At 35.9% G+C, this 13,144-nt stretch overlaps 1 protein-coding gene across 6 annotated transcripts in view; it reads right to left on the reverse strand.

The window, feature by feature from the left end:
- The window catches only part of zmynd8 (zinc finger, MYND-type containing 8), a 43,516-nt gene that overhangs the window by 26,221 nt on the left and 4,151 nt on the right, over positions 1–13,144 (reverse strand). For 3 of the 6 annotated variants that reach the window (XM_021479798.3, XM_068224316.2, XM_073916653.1), the window contains 4 exons: positions 6,606–6,673; positions 4,783–4,934; positions 2,127–2,270; positions 395–508 (listed from right to left, as the gene is read on the reverse strand). In XM_021479798.3, coding sequence (XP_021335473.1) covers positions 395–508; positions 2,127–2,270; positions 4,783–4,934; positions 6,606–6,673 — 478 coding nt within the window. Of the gene's footprint in view, positions 1–394; positions 509–2,126; positions 2,349–4,782; positions 4,935–6,605; positions 6,674–13,144 lie in introns of all 6 variants that reach the window. The other 3 variants (XM_687794.11, XM_068224315.2, XM_073916652.1) reach the window with 1 other exon arrangement.

The following is a 13,144-nucleotide window of genomic DNA, read 5'->3' on the forward strand; positions in this document are numbered from 1 at the left end:
ATAATTTTTCTTCTAATTATAAATATTATTTAACTTTTATAAGTTATTTTTGTACTTGAAACTGTTTAATATTTATATATGATTATTATAACATTATGAAAAAAATTCTATTTCCTAATCTTAAAATCAAATAAATTTCACAATCAAAACATTTTCCCCCCACAACTATGCCTCTTGTACATCGTCTTAATATTGTTTGGGGGAAGCCTGTGTCACTTCTGGTCAAAAAAATCTTACTAGTTCAATAAAAGTAACCTTAAGTCTGAATTTGCCATTGGTATAATTTTGGGATTTTTTTTTTAAGCAATTGATTTGTTTTTATTCTGAGTGTCTAGTGTAGCCTGAAAATTGTATCAGCTAAAGTAAGAAGAATGATGGAATGGTTGACTCTTACACCAGGCTGCTTCATCTTCTGGAGAGCAAACTTCAGCAGGAACGACAGCTGGTCCAGTGTGAGCATCGTCATAGCTTTACTTTGAGTCTCTATGCACTCCGCAACTGTTATTTTCTGCCAAGAAACAAGAGAGATGCATTAAGATTCATTTCAGTGGAAATATTTGGCATTTATTCATTAAGGAGACACTTTTATCTTTACTTTATAGTCACATATTTATCATTTATTCAGATGTGTGGATAGCGATGCTTAAAAGTGTAGATCTTTTAAAAGGAGTTATAAAAACATACAGATATTAGGCAGGCGCATTTAATTACTGCTAACTTTTAGACTTTTATTTATGTTTAGTATTTTACTATTTAGTAAGGGCATGATTCATTTCCCATGCAAAAATAATACGCAATCAATCATACTGCATAAGAGTTAATTTGCATACATTGTCACAAAGCTCTTTGAGTTTATTTTTTTGTTAAACACAATAGAAGATATTTTTAAAAATGTTTAAAACGGGTTTTCACTGACTGTCATACTTGTTTTATGAAAGTCAATGTTTATCAGTTCACTACATTCTTCAAAACTCGTCATCTTTTGTGTTCAACAGAAAAAAGTTACTTGACAGTTAATCAATAGTGAGTCGTTTTTTGGAGGGGTGATCTCTTTAACATTAACATTTAACATTAAGGTCAAAAAGGCTGGAAAATCAATTTCAGAAGCATTTTATTATCTACACCATTTCGAAAACCTAATATAGGACATAAAATAAGACATTTTAGTACAAAAAAACCTCAAAAATTCTAAGCATTAAAAAGGGATGAATTAACTAACAGATATAACTACTTCCATGGAAGATTATTTGGAATTGTTTCTTTTTTTATTTAATTTTATATCAAGATTTCTGAAATGTTATATGTTCAATTATGCAAACTGGGTATCCAAATTAAACTGATACTGTTTTTGTATAAAAAATGAAATATTAACACTTAACAATTCTGTATTTATTGCTGCTTGTTTAAATTACTTATTTAAAATGAGCTGAATCAACACACTTCTTGAGTTTTTGGTACAACTTAATTTTTGTATGTTCAATCCACTTAAATTGGTAAAAACAACGTTATTTAACAGTAATTCATAACTTGTTGATTTAGTGGCTAGTTTTAGTAAGATTTGCTAATCCCCCAATGATGGCTGGGTTTAGGGAAGGGGTTGGATGCCATGCCTCCTTTTTAAAATCATACATCAAATGAGTGAACTCCACTAAACTGATAAAACTAAAAAATAGTTAGGTTTCCTTGTGAGATCAAAAACAATGATGTTAACTTTTGCTTTGTAAAGAAATTGTGTGGAACCCAGGATTTTTTTACAATATACATATACACTGTATATATACATTTATTGCTTTTATTATATGGTATTAATATGAAATAACTTTAAAAATGTAAAAAATAAGGGTACTATTAATTAGGTGAACTTAGATTTGGCGATTCTGTATGGGGCCTTTAACATCCATAAACATTTAGATTCCATAAAAGATTCTTAATAGAGGAAAAAGTTTCTTCAGATTGCTTTAAACAATTGATTTTTTGAGGAACCCATATAGCAGTAGAGTCTTCTAGGATATCACAGCAAAAACGTTAATTTAAAACCTTTATTTAAGGAGTGTTAAAATACTGCAGAATAATTTAACAATCTGCAGAGTGATGATGCGCTGTTCAAGCACAAAGTGAGGCAGTACCTCACATTCAGGGCAGAACCAGTCTCCTTCAGGCTCTGCAGCCAGTTTGAGGCACTTGGCGTGGTAGACGCGCGGGCAGAGCTCACAGCAGAGCACCTGGCCCTCGCGGTGGCACACCCAGCAGTAGAAGTCATTCCGCCCGTCCTGCGGTACAACATCAACAGGGTCTGTGGTGAGTGCGGGCTGCTTCACATAGTAAAAGGGACCATGTCTTAGTTCTGACTGGAATGCGGGCGAGAGAAACAGAGGGTCGGGGTTTCAAAACATTGCTATTATAGGTTACAAGACAATACAAAACAGGCACCAAGGTGATCGATCAGGGTGTGGAAAAACAGAAGAGGGCAAATTTAGACAAATGAGCACTGAATTAATGGCATTTCGCTCTGCAATATGAAAGGTAAATGCATCTTCGTTAGAGGGGGAAACAAGATCAGGTGTGATAATTCATTGCAGCTGCATCGACATGAATCATATCGGGTCTCTGGATGCACTTTTCTGCTTAGCTTGCATGGCAGCCACCTGCCTTACATTTGTTTGGTTGGGCTTATTATCGGTCTCATAAAGCTAAGGGAGCAGACCTGAGGTTGTTGGTAAAAATTAATGGCTCTGTCAAAAGATGACACTTTTATGGAGAGTGAAATATTTAGTGTTTGGATCACACGGGGAAAAAACTGTTGGCAATCAGCCATAGAGGTTTTATCAGTAGAAAATGCTCATGGTGTCGGATCCTTAAAGGGACGGTACACCCAAAAATTATAATTCTGTCATCATTTAGTCAGTTTGAGTTTTTTTCTCCTTTTTTTGTTCTGTTAAACATAGAAGATAGTTTGAAGAATGTTGGAAACCAGTAGCCATTGACAGCAGGAAAAACGAATACTATAAATGTCAACAGTTATCAATTTCCAATATCTTCCAAGAAAGAAACTGAGAACAATAGAAGGAAGAAATTTAATCATGTTTGTGACAAGTGGAGAGTGACTAAATGATGACAGGATTTTTATTTTGGGGTGAACAGTCTATTTAACAACAACAACAAAAAATGAAGAAGAAAAAAAAAATGTGGTTATGACTACACTGTTGGTCAGTGTTTCTTAAACATGTTCCTGGAGGACCATAACTTTGCAAATTTTCCATTTTCTCATTAGCAGAGACTGAAAGACCTGTAATGGGTGTGACAGACAATGGAGACATCCAAAGCATGCAGTGTTGATGGTCCTCCAGGAATGTGGTTGAGAATCACTGCTGTCGGTGATGCAATGGCCACACAGGTCTAAAATTTTAGTTTATAAATGTATTCAAAATTTAGTAAGAATGAAATTGAGCTACAATTGTTTTAATATTTATTTGTTTTTATATAAAATTTTGCTCCCTATGCACAATTCACTGTTATAGAGTCACTTTCATAGAAATTATTCAATATAAATATTTATATCTTTATAATAGCATTTCTTTAAGTAATATAAACATGAGGTTTTAAATAGGAAGACATTATTAATTTGATAATTTACAACAGAGACCTTGTTATTATTTACACAAGTGGGCAGACATCTCAAAGGGATAGTTCACCCAAAAATGAAAATGTACTTATTATTAAAGCTGCGTCTCATATGGTACACTATGCACTTATGCACTAACACACTCAACAGCATAGTATATGAATGTAGTGTCATCCCAAATGTAGCACTAAAGGATTTTTACTAAGCGAATATTCAAACCATTTCCCAGATGATGTTTGACGGTTGCCAAATTAGTGAAATAAATGATCAAAGAACCAAATAATACCTGCCATGAGTATAACTGCATTCACCATCAGAGGACACTATAGTTACTCTCGTAGGAGAATTTTGCTTCCACAATCCAAAATAAATAAGTAATCCAACATGTGCACCCGATAGCTCCGCCCCTTCCGCTACATGAGCAAAGCTGCGGTCGATGAGTTCGTGAAGTGTCCATCATTACACAATTTATTTTCACAGCTGAATAAGTGCGGGTATTTAAAGTGCACTTTTCATTTTTTGAGGTTTCAGTGTGAGCGCACTACTTGCACTATTTATACTACAAAATGGCGTAGCATAGTGCATAAGTATGCGATTTGAGAAGCACCTTCACTCACCACTAAGTGTATACAAACTATAACGAGTTTATTTTTGCTTTTGAACACAAAAGTAGATATTTTGAAAATTGAATTCAAGTCAGTCTTCAACATTCTTCAAAATATCTTCTGTTGTGTTCAAAAAAATCAATCAGGTTAAATAAAAGGAAATGGTGAGTAAATAATGGAAGAATTTTCATTTTGGGGTGAATTATACCTTTAAAGTGGTCAAATATCATCCATTTTATCTGTCTAGCTTATATATTACGCTAGACACAATACATTCTGATCATTATTATTCAGAATTCACTATTTCTAAGATGTTTCTTATTTAGTGGGGTCCAAAAATTCAGTTTGACAAATAGGTGCAAACTATTTCCAGCTAAAACAGAATAAAAAACTAAAGTACATCTATAGGATAAAGGTAATGAGGATGAATACTTGCACTGTATCACCATGAAGAAGCCACACAACAGACAAAAGTGAAAACAGACAGACACTGAAATTAGTGAATGAGCAAATGCGGGACTGAACAGGGGCTTGTAAAAGGAGCAAAAGCTGCACCTGGTCTTTACTGCTGTTGACGGCTCCTGGTTTCTTCTTCTTTTTGACAGGACTGGGAGAGGATTCAGATGGAGAGTGTCCGTTTGAGGAGTGAGGAGGGCTGGAGACCTTGCGCTTCGGTACTGTCCTTTCTGTTGACCCTTGATCAGAAACTGCAAAGCAAACAATGTAAATTACAGACATAAAATAAGAAAAAAAGCTGCAGATTTTATCTGCTGTAAATAACAATAATAAGCAGAAATACTAAAATTGTGTGTTCTTAAAATCATACTCCATAAATTTTGAAAATAAGAATGAAAGAATTGCAGAATAAAGTCTGACCATGAAACCTAAACAAATATGGAAAATGACCTGTTCAAGTAATGCTTCTGTACACTTTTCATACTTGAATATATAAAAAAAAACAATTAGCCCTATCATACTCCTGGCGCAATAAGGCACAAGATGTTTTAACACTTTGTGCCACGTTGTTTAAATAGTAAAACCATTTGCACTTTATGGCGAGTTGCTATTTTAAGGAACTGAAATAGACTGTGCAATTGACCAACTAAAAGCTGGTCTAAAGTCCAGCGCGTTAGCTATGCGCCTATGCAGGTCCAAACACTTACACATTGTTTAATACACACCACACAGGATGGACAGCAATACACAAACTTCTTTACATATGGAAAAAAATTAAAGATTAAAATGTAATAAAATTATTATTATTATTATTATTATTTTCTACATAAATATAAAAAACACGCCTTCCATGCCTTCTTCATCCCAGGTCTGGGGGCTTTTTTCAGTTTATTCATGACAAATTGCTTTTTTATAATGTTATTATCATTAGCAGTATTATTTATTATACGCCTATTTTTTATTTGTATTAATAAAAACAAATTTAGACTGTCCACTTGTCGGGTTTGGAGACATATGCATCACCATATGGTGGATAAGAATAAGACGTGTGTTTGAATAAACCTCGTTATTATTGTTCATTTATTATTTTGCTGGAAATTAAAACTGAATTTAGAAATAGTTTTGGAACAAATCTTTGTGCTTAACATACAAAATTAAAAATGTAGACTAATGGATGTAAAAGTATCCATGAAAGTAAAAGTAAAGTAAAGTAAAGAGAAAGTAAAAAGACTGAATGAAGGAGGCTCGTTTATCCTGACGCAGATGGTGTTTAACTCTTTTCTGGCTAGTTAAGCATTCAGTTTATCCCCTTACAAAGTCCGCCATATAAATGCGCCATGGCCAACACAACTGACTCTTAGAGAAAATGGGAGATGATCAAAACACAACCTTAACTCATTAAGAGAATAAGCACAACCCTGTTAGACTAGACACCAGTGCACAAAGTGTTTTTTATGTCCTTAAAATAGCAAAAGTGGATTCGGACACACAGCTAATGTTTTTGCTTTAGACTTTGCACCTAGATCGCTAAAGCAGAGCCCGATAGTGGTTATCATTCATTCATTTTCTTTTCACCTTAATCCCTTTATTAATCTGGAGTCACCACAGCAGAATGAACTGCCAACTTATCCAGCATATGTTTTACACAGCGGAAGCCCTTCCAGCTGCAACCCATCTCTGAGAAACACTACAGACAATTTAGCCAACCCAATTCACCTGTACTACATGTCTTTGGACTGTGGGGGAAACCTGAGCACCCGGAGGAAACCCACGCGAACGCGAAGAGAACATGCAAACTCCACACAGAAACGTCAACTGACCCAGCCGAGGCTCGAACCAGCAACCTTCTTGCTGTGAGGCGATAGCACAACTTACTGCGCCACCACATCGCCGGTGGTTATCATATCAAAGACAGTTCTCACCTTTTGATCGTGTTGCGATTTCCATCCCTTCAGTTGCTTCTGACTCCTTTCCCTCTCCTCCAGCCAAGCTGATAAAACAAACAAACAAAAGAACAAGGATATTTAACTGTCTGCTTTCCATGTATTGTAAATTGCTATTGTGCCAGTGGTACCTATTTTGAGTCCATTCTTTTTGTAAAAGAAAACATTTTACTAAAATTTGAAATCAGCTTGAATTAATTTTTCCACATTTATGTGTAAAATAAAATGATTTGGATTGGTAAAATTATTGGCATGGTAAAATTATTATTAATAAATATTTGGTGTGGTAAAATTATTTGGTGTCCCTAATAAGTATGATACATTTGTGAACAGGACCAAATGCAGTTGTTCTTGAGTCAGCCACTGACTGATTCAAAAGATTAAATCAGAGCGAGTCTCCAGTTAACAGTTCAATTATTTAATGATTTGTGCAGAGCAAGCGTCCATGTAATGATTAATTGACTCAAGTGACCTGACCAGAGTGAGTCTCCAGTTAGGCTACAAGACCATTGATCAAATCCAATCGCAGCAAGTCACCCGGGGCTTTATGTATCAACGCTGCATACGCACAAAAACTTTGCGTATGACAGATTTCACGCTCATGTTTGGATTTACTAACGTTGAAATGAACGTGAGAATTTGCGTTGGTCCACGCCAACTTCATGCCTGGCGGACGCACATTTCCTGTGTGCTGTGTGTGTTTGTTATATTTCCTTTGGCAATTCCTAGAGGCAGTTGTGTTAAATTGCACACTACAAAGTATCTTTAAGCCATGTAATGGCAGCTGTACGGCAAAGGGTCATCCGCATGTCTAGCAGGTATATAAGGTTTCCATACCATGCAGTTGACCAGCCAAACATTAAAGCGAAATTTGCAGCGGTCGTCGGTTTTTCCAATGTAATTGGAGCAATCGACTGCACACACATTGCTATAAAGGTGCCATCTAAAGACGAATTTGTATACATGAATTAGAAACATTTCCATTCAATAAATGTGCAAATAATATATGATGCCCACACTTATTAATGATTCCTACTTGTCTTCCTCGTGATGAAGAGTAGCCAAAATCTGATATGTAGTGGGGGGGAAAAAAGAAGAATTAGCTCATAAGACGCTGGATTCAAACCGAGTTCATGCTCGAATGTGTCAAAACATGTTGCCATGCGTTTTATGAGCTACACCACTCACGCTGTTAAGGACACTACAATATTTTACACCTTTACATCACACTATTTTTTTGTTTAATCCACTCAGTGCAATGTTCAGACACAACTGTGTTAACCGCATCAGCTAGACTCTCCAACTCTATTTTTTTCTTTTGTTATTAATTCCGGAGGACAAACTTGAAAATAACACAGTTTTTCTCCAATCTACCCCCGAAATCAGCACCTCCAAATCACATTCTTTACAAAGTTTCTCTTTTTGCTTGCTTTTGCCATTGCTTTTTCGTTGGGTTTTGCCAAAGTAGAGTCATTAGCATATTCATACGGGGGAGGAGGCAGGGAGGGGATTTGCGTTCGTGCAAGTGCGCTCAGTTTCACATTCATTCGGATGTACAAAGAAAATATGCATGGGATTCTGCGTACGCAGTAAAAATTCAGATGTATGAAACACTGCGTACGTTTACAGCTTTTACAGCTTTATGCGTATGCAATGTTTTAGAATGATTTCACACAAGTCTTCGTACATGAGGCCCCAGTTGCTTAAGTTCACTGAATCAAATGATTTAGTCAGAGCGAGTCTCCAGGTTACAGTTCAATTATTCAATCATTTGCACAGAGCAAGCATCCATGTAATGATTCATTGATTCAAATGATCTAACCAGAGAGAGGCTCCAGTTAGGCTACAAGATCATTCTCCAAATCCAGTCAGAGTTAATCTCCAGTCACTATAGTTCAGTGATTCTAATGATTCAGTCAGAGTGAATTTTTAGTCAATAATTTGTTTATTTTAAAATATCCAGTCAGGATAAGTCTCCTGTTCACTGATTTAGATGATACCATCAGACCAACTCACTGAACGGTTCATTTGTGAATTGGACCAAATGCAGTTGTTCTTGAGTCAGCAACTGACTGATTCAAAGATTAAACCAGAGCGAGTCTCCAGTTAACAGTTCAATTATTCAAATGATTTGCAGAGCAAGCATCCATGTAATGACTCATTCAAATAACTTGACCAGAGTGAGTCTCCAGTTAGCAGTACACTGATTCAAGTGATCCAGTCAGAGCGAGTCTCCAATTCAAATGATCCAGCCAGTCAGAGTGAGTCTCTAGTGAATGATTTAATCATTTAAATAAATAATCAAACAACTCTCCAGTTAACAAAATCCCTGATTCAAATGATTTAGTCAGAACGAGTCTCGAGTTAAGATTTCGCTGATTCAGATGATCCAGTCAGACCAACACACTGAACAATACAAATGTGAATTGGACCAAATGCAGTTGTTTTTAAGTCAGCAACTGACTGATTCAACAGATTAAATCAGAGCGAGTCTCCAGTTAACAGTTCAATTATTTCAATAACTTGCACAGAGCAAGCATCCATGTTATGATTCATTGGCTCCAATGACCTGACCAAGATCAAATCCAGACAAAGTAAGTCTCCAGTTAACAGTACACTGATTCAAATGGTCCAGACAGAGTCAGGCTCTAGTCAATGATTTATTCATTTAAATGATTACTCAAACAAGTCTCCAGTTAACAAAATCCTTGATTCAGATGATTTATTCAGAACAAGTCTCCAGTTCAGAGTTCACTGACTTAAATGATCCAGTCAGACCAACACATTCAACAATACATTTGTGAATTGGACCGATGAAGTTTTTTTGACTCAGCAACTGACTGATTCAAAAAATTAAATCAGAGAGTCTACAGTTAGGCAAGATTAGTCATTACAAGATCATTGATCAAATCCAGATAAAATCTTCACTTAACAGTACACTGATTTAAATGGTCCAGTCAGTGTCTCTGGTCAATGATTTATTAACTGATTCAAATAGATTCAAATGACCTGACCAGAGCCAGTCTCCAGTTAAGCTTAGGGATGCAACGATTAACCAGTTTCACTATTAACTGCGCTTTAATTAGTCACGGTTAATTCATCGTAAAGGCTTCTCAACATCGTGTTTCTGCATGGAACAAAACTGCTGCAACTAAACATTTATGCAAACTGTGAGCTAGTATGTACACTGAGACTAATAACCACACACACTAGATTAACTATGACTAAGGCAAGCTCGTGCAGGTTCGTTATTTTCAAGCGTGCTCACGCTTTTCAGGCGCACCTCGTTGGGATGACAGGGGGCTTTTGGGACCACGGGAAACTGCAAACGGCTGAAGTCTGAGGAAGAAGCAGCACATGACTACCAGCCAAGCTCAACCGAATTTTTTTGGAGAGAGTGCTGCTGAAAGACTTAGAAGGGATCAGCTGTTTAATGGCCTGAATCTCGATGCATTGCATTCACCGCACGTTCAGTGCAAATGTCCGCTAAATGTAAAATTTAACACTGTACACATCATCGCCTTTACAAAGTTTAAACTGAAACTGCAGCAGATGAAAACAGTATTGCGTCAGTGGTCATCGCGAGAATCCTGCTCTGCCTCGCTTATATGGGTCCGCTGACTCGCCTGCTGTTTTCCACAAACTCAGAGAAATGAAAATCAGCTCATAACGAGACTGAGCATTTAAAATGACACAAACCCAAACCAAAACTTTTGAAGAAGTGCAGAAGTGAGACTTTTCTTCTTTTTTTTTTTGTCTATTGAATGAACCACCAACTTATCCAGCAAGTTTTTACACAGCGGATGCTCTTCCGGCCGCAACCCATCTCTGGGAAACATCCACACACACACACTCATACACTACGGACAATTTAGCCTACCCAATTTACCTGTACCGCATGTCTTTGGACTGTGGGGGAAACCGGAGTACCTGAAGGAAACCCATGCGAATGCAGGGAGAACATGCAAACTCCACATAGAAACGCCAACTGAGCCGAGGCTCAAACCAGCGACCTTCTGGCTGTGAGGCGACAGCACTACCTACTGCGCCATAAACTAGCAGTAGGACTTTTTATAGCAGATAACTCTCATTCAAGTACATTCAAGGCAGCATGATAATTAGAAATGTAGTTCATTGTTAGTATTATTGTCATCTTCGTCATCAATAATGTTTTATAATTATTAGACATTAGTTTTGGAATTATTCCACAAATATCAATAAGTCATCACAGCATTAGACAGTTGTTTCTGGTGTTTGTTAGTTCTGATTGATGTTGTTTTCAAATAAATCTGTTAATATACAAGTTGCAGTGGTGCTTATTAATTTTTGGTGGGTGCTTCTACATTTTTGAAGTTGGAAATTTCAAGCCCTGCGTTAGACAAATACAGTTATTTTATTTATTCCTATTTTTATTGATTAATTGTTCTGTCATTTATTTACAGTGTAAAATTATTTATGTTTAAACTAGTGTGATTTGAAAACAATGAATGCATAATAATCGTGATAACCATGAAATTGTGATTATTTTTAGACGATAATCGCACAAGCAAAACCTATAATCGTTGCATCCCTTAAGCTACAAGATCTTTGATCAAATCTCAAGTTAACAGTACACTGATTCAAATGATCAAGTGAAAGCGAGTCTCTAGTGAATGATTTAGCAATTTAACTGATTACTCAAGTGAGTCTCCAGTTAACAAAATCACCTATTTGTTCACTGATTCAAATGATCCAGTCAAAGCAAGTCTCAAGTTAGCAGTTCGCTGATTCAGATGATCCAGTGAAAGTGAGTCTCCAGTTAATAGTTCACTGATACAGTTGATCCAGTCAGAGCAAGTCTCCAGTTAATATTTCACTGATTTAGATGATCCAGTCATAGTGATTCTCTAGTTAACAGTTCACTAATTCAGATAATCCAGTCAGAGTGAGTCACTAACAATTTATTGATTTAAATGTTTCTACTCAAGAGAGTCTCTAGGTAACAAATTACTGATTCAAATGATTTGGACAGAGTGAGTCTCCAGTCAATGAGTCATTGGCTGTTTCTCAATATGCATTCTTCAGCGTTCTTGCATCGTGGTGTTCTTGTGTAATATCATCAAGTCCAGTTCCAAAACTCAAGACCGCTAGAATGAAGGACGTTTAAAAGTTCCCTGATGCGCTCTTGATATCGAGGATGTATCGATGCAGACTTGAGCGCAAAACTCGATCGAGAAGTTGCATTGCGGTTGATTCTGAAAATGCAGGTGGGAAGCGCAGCACTTTATGCCTGCTTAATATTAAATTTCAGAGATATAACATATTTATCTCAGGAGTTTCCCTAAATGAGACAGAGAAAGTAAACATTCACAATGATAATCTTAACAAGACATAAACACACAGGGTGTTTATTTTCTGAAATTCATATTAAAATCTGTTTTGTTTGTATTGTGTGTATATTTGCATACGAGTATATTTGTAATTATTTGTGCATTTTATACATACTGACAAGGGAGAAAAACTATAAATCGTTGTATGAATGCTGTGATGTTTTATAATTCTCTGTTAAAAACAGGTGAAGGTCATGTGACCATCAGGAAGAACGCAGCATCTCATTTCTGACAGGACGCGTTCTCTGTTCTCGTGGTCTCCAGAGTTCGTTCGTCCGAGGTAAGCTGGCAAGACCGGTCTTAAAATTGAGAAACATACCATTGACTCAATTACTCATTCAAAAAAAACAACAGATTGATAGTAGAATTCATAGATCATTAATGTTTCATTTTAAACAAATAATTAGTTTGCAAAGAGCATTAGTTTAACTTTCTTTTTGTATTACAATGTTTTTAAGCAAAGATAGTTTTTAGCAATAATAAAGCTCAATTGATGATAAACCTAACCTTATACTTCACCATTTTACCAAATCCCTTCATATCATGTTTGACTGAATTCAGGTGTAATTTCAACAGAACAGAAGGAGGTTCGCAGTTAAAAAGCCCTTTGACGTCAGATTCACAACAGGCCTCCCTCAAAGTCAACACAATATGCTTACTCTCATCTCTGTGGGGCCAATGCTAATGTGAATCCAAAATGCCCACCTACAATCATCTTATTGAAGAAACTGCATATTAAAAAGTATTACAATAATAAAATTTGTAGAAATGGACATTTTACTTGATGATTTTGTGGTATTTCCTGATGAATTTGTTTGCAATTAAGTGCCATCGGATTACAATAATTGTAAACACACACCAAAAAAGTGACTGACTGGAGTTTCTCCAATGTAACAGCATCAACTAAATTTCATTTCCCCATGAATGACAGACAGATATTCATTCAAGTTTATTAGTTTATGTAAAAATATGCAGTGCAAATGAAATGGAAATGTTGAATAAATTACATCTACATAAAAACCAAGTTAAATGCAAGGAAATCGTTTCTTTTAATGATCCTTTAATTGGCTCTTTAAGTTGTTTTAAAATGGTAAAAATAGGTAAAATAATGTCCATCATCATGTAAAAATAAACAAGCACTTATTTAAC

The sequence above is a fragment of the Danio rerio genome, chromosome 11, assembly GCF_049306965.1.
Source record: "Danio rerio strain Tuebingen ecotype United States chromosome 11, GRCz12tu, whole genome shotgun sequence".
Classification (NCBI taxonomy): domain Eukaryota; kingdom Metazoa; phylum Chordata; class Actinopteri; order Cypriniformes; family Danionidae; genus Danio; species Danio rerio.